Genomic DNA, 3,241 nt, shown 5'->3' with positions numbered 1-3,241 from the left:
GGGGCACGAGCTCATCTGTGGTTGCTATGGCGCCCCATCCAGGATTTGCCCATCTCTCCTAATGGAGCAAAGGGCAGAGGGAGGGAGGAGGGAGGGAGAGAACAACTGGTCTCTTCCTCTCCCCTCCCATTTATGTCTCTCTGGAGCTGATGTAGGGTGGGGAGTGGGGGGAGGGAGCCTAGATGCTGGATGAGAGGAGGAGGGAAGAGGGGTGGTGCCAGGATTAAGAGGGTTTCCAATGGGGGGGGTCACACTGAGAGAGGAGGGGCAGAGCCCTCATGCCTACATCCAGAAGCCTGCTGATGACGTTAGAAGGAAAAACAGGCAAAACAGCCCAGTGTGAGAGAGAGAGGAAGAGAGAAAGCCAGGACAGGAGGCTGGGAGCCAGCCAGCCTCTGCCTGGGCTCTCCTGAGCCTGCTGATCCCCCAGGCAGCCTGGACCCCGGGGTCCCCGAGAGCTGCCCCGAAGATGGGCACCAGGGCAGTGGTCGTGCCCCACCCTGTATGGGGGCTGCTGGGCTGCTGTTTCTTCTGCAGCTGGGCTCTGGGGGACCCACGGCCCCTCCGCTCTCTGCCGCCACTGTCCTCCCAAGTCAAGCCAGGCTCCGTACCTATGTGGGTACCCCCAGAGGGGGCTGAGGCAGCCCTGGCTTTTCTCTACTCTGGAGATGCCCAACAGCTGTCAGGGGCTAATTGCACTGAGCGCTACGAAGCCCACGGCGCAGGAGCCAGACCGGGGCTCCCTCCAGTCCTGTGGAGGGCAGCGGGCACCCTTGCCCAGGCCGCCAATTTCCTCAACATGCTGCTACAAGCCAACGACATCCGCGAGTCCAGTGTGGAAGAGGATGTGGAGTGGTACCAGGCACTGGTCCGCAGCGTGGCCGAGGGGGACCCGAGGGCGTACCGGGCTTTCCTGATCTTTAACCCTCCACCAGGGGCCAGCCACCTGCAGCTGGCCCTGCAGGCCACCCGGATAGGGGAGGAGACCATCCTTCAGGACTTGTCTGGAAGCAGGGTACAGGAGGAGAGCCCAACCGGGGCCCCGGACACCTCTGCCCTGCAGAAGCGGGTGCTGACCAATGACCTAGGGAGCCTCGGCAGCCCCAAGTGGCCACAGGGGGACGGCTATGTGGGAGACATGCAGCATGTGAAGCTATCTCCCCCCTTTCTGGAATGCCAGGCCGGCCGGCTCCGTCCTGGCTGGCTTATCACGCTTTCTGCCACCTTCTATGGACTCAAGCCAGACCTCAGCCCAGAGGTCAGGTAAGTACGTTTGTGCAGTGTTCGACGCGTTTGTGGGTATGTGGGGGTGGGGGGCTCGAGTCCAGCCAGCTGTGCGTGAGCCATTTGGCACACGCATACGTATCTGGGGGGCACAGATGTGCGTATTCGCATTCAGCTGTGTATATTTGCAGTTGACTCTGGGATTCTGTAACTGTTAGCACACACAGGTGCGAGTATACATAGTGACATAGCGTGTATGAATCAATCCACTTACATGTGGGGATACGCATGTGTGCGTATGGACGTGTGGATGTAGCAGGGCATAGGTCTTGGCGTCCATGTCTGAGTAGTGGGGAGAAGGCAGGGGAAGGCTTGATGTGGATGACAGTGATGGCCCAGGCACGAGACGTCTCAGAAGAGCCAGGCGGGCACTCCAGGAGCCAAACCTGCTGCTCTCTAGCCGTCTAGAACTGTAAAAGGAGACTTCTCCAAGGGAGGAAAAGTTCTTTGGGGGGCGGGGGCGGGGGTGGTGGGGAAGCTTGGAACCATTGCCCTTTCCGTCTAGGCCAGGTCCCCAGGGTCACTCCCAATGGCTATACTCTTAGATCAAGTGGGTTCCAGTCCTGCCTGTCCTGACTGGTACTCTTCAAATAACCGACTTTCTCCTTCAGAATAAAGAGGTCACTGGGAGCCCTGGTGGGAAGGAGGCAGCAAATGGACACAGAACTGCAAGGCATGCGACAAGACAATCAACATTGTTTTCCCAGCTATGTGTCCCCATTCATTGCTCCTAGCAGGGTTCCCTCGTGCCAGCCAGCAGCCTGGCTCCTAGCCAGCGCTCTCCCCCACTCAGCCCAGAGCAGGGGTGGGGAGCCCTTGGGCCAGGCAGCTCCATTCCACAGTTCCTTTGCTGTGATCAATTCAGATCTGGTTTGGGCAGAGTGTGGGGGGTGTGGTTAATAGCTGAGTTCTGTGTGTGTGTGTGTGTGTGTGTGTGTGTGTGTGTCCATGCAGTGGAAAAGTGTGAAGATCCCCTTCAGACAGATCATCAGAGCCCCCGCTCCCACATGTCTTGACATGCCCCCTCCCTCCACCCATTGATAGAAACCAGGACATGCCAGGATGTTGAAAAGCCGAGGGATGTTGGGGGGACAACCCTCCAGGAAAGCAGATCGTTGCCCACAGAAACAGTGAGGATTAATAGCTCTAGAGACATGGAATGCAGCCCTGCCCTCTCTCCTGACACACTGCAGCCACTAGGCTAAAGGTTGCAAAGCTTGCATTCCTCCCTAGTCTGGGGCCCAAGGACACACGTCCACCTTGGCATCCTTCATGGTACCCCTAACTGCCAATTCACTGCCCTAGGGGGCAGGTGCAGATGATCGTCGATCTTCAGAGCGTGGACATCAATCAGTGTGCCAATGGGCCGGGCTGGTACTCTAACACACACCTGTGTGACCTCAACAGCACCCAGGTAAGGATAAGGAGGATGGTGACGTGGGGTGGGGCACTAGGGTCCTGCCTCCCTTCCCCTTTCCCGTCACTGCCACCACCCAGCTCCCAGGAGTAGCTGACAAAAGTCTACCAGCCTCTCAGGGCCTCGGGGGAATCCCTAGTGATGAGATAAACAGAGATGGGATACCAGGCTTGTTAAAAGTGAGGGCACTTACTGTCAACTGTCTTTCAATAAAAAACAGAAACTAAAAAAAAAAAAAAGAAAGAAAGAAAGAAAGAAAGAAAAAAGAGGAAGAAGAAAATTCAGAAAGGATGCATTGATGGTCATTTCTGAGAAATTCCCAACTCCCCCGGCTTGATACGCAATAGCGCTTAAGGTTGAATGAATAATCAAAAATATGAACATTGAGGGCGCCTGGGTGGTTCAGTTGGTTGAGCATCCGACTTCAGCTCAGGTCACGATCTCACAGTGTGTGAGTTCAAGCCCCGAGTCTGGCTCTTTGCTGACAGCTCGGAGCCATTAAATATATGTATATATGAACATTTATATATATATAATGTT

General features: G+C 56.1%; 1 protein-coding gene across 1 annotated transcript in view; it reads left to right on the top strand.

The window, feature by feature from the left end:
• The first annotated feature begins 252 nt into the window (after window positions 1–252).
• Window positions 253–3,241, top strand: part of GPR179 (G protein-coupled receptor 179) — an 18,673-nt gene continuing 15,684 nt past the window's right edge. Inside the window, exons 1-2 of the mRNA XM_049637544.1 lie at window positions 253–1,263; window positions 2,590–2,698. Of these exons, the coding sequence (XP_049493501.1) occupies window positions 470–1,263; window positions 2,590–2,698 (903 nt within the window). The 5' untranslated portion in view covers window positions 253–469. The remainder of the gene's footprint in view (window positions 1,264–2,589; window positions 2,699–3,241) is intronic.

Source organism: Panthera uncia, chromosome E1 (assembly GCF_023721935.1).
Source record: "Panthera uncia isolate 11264 chromosome E1, Puncia_PCG_1.0, whole genome shotgun sequence".
NCBI lineage: Eukaryota > Metazoa > Chordata > Mammalia > Carnivora > Felidae > Panthera > Panthera uncia.
This window is presented reverse-complemented; position numbering and strand designations above follow the sequence as displayed.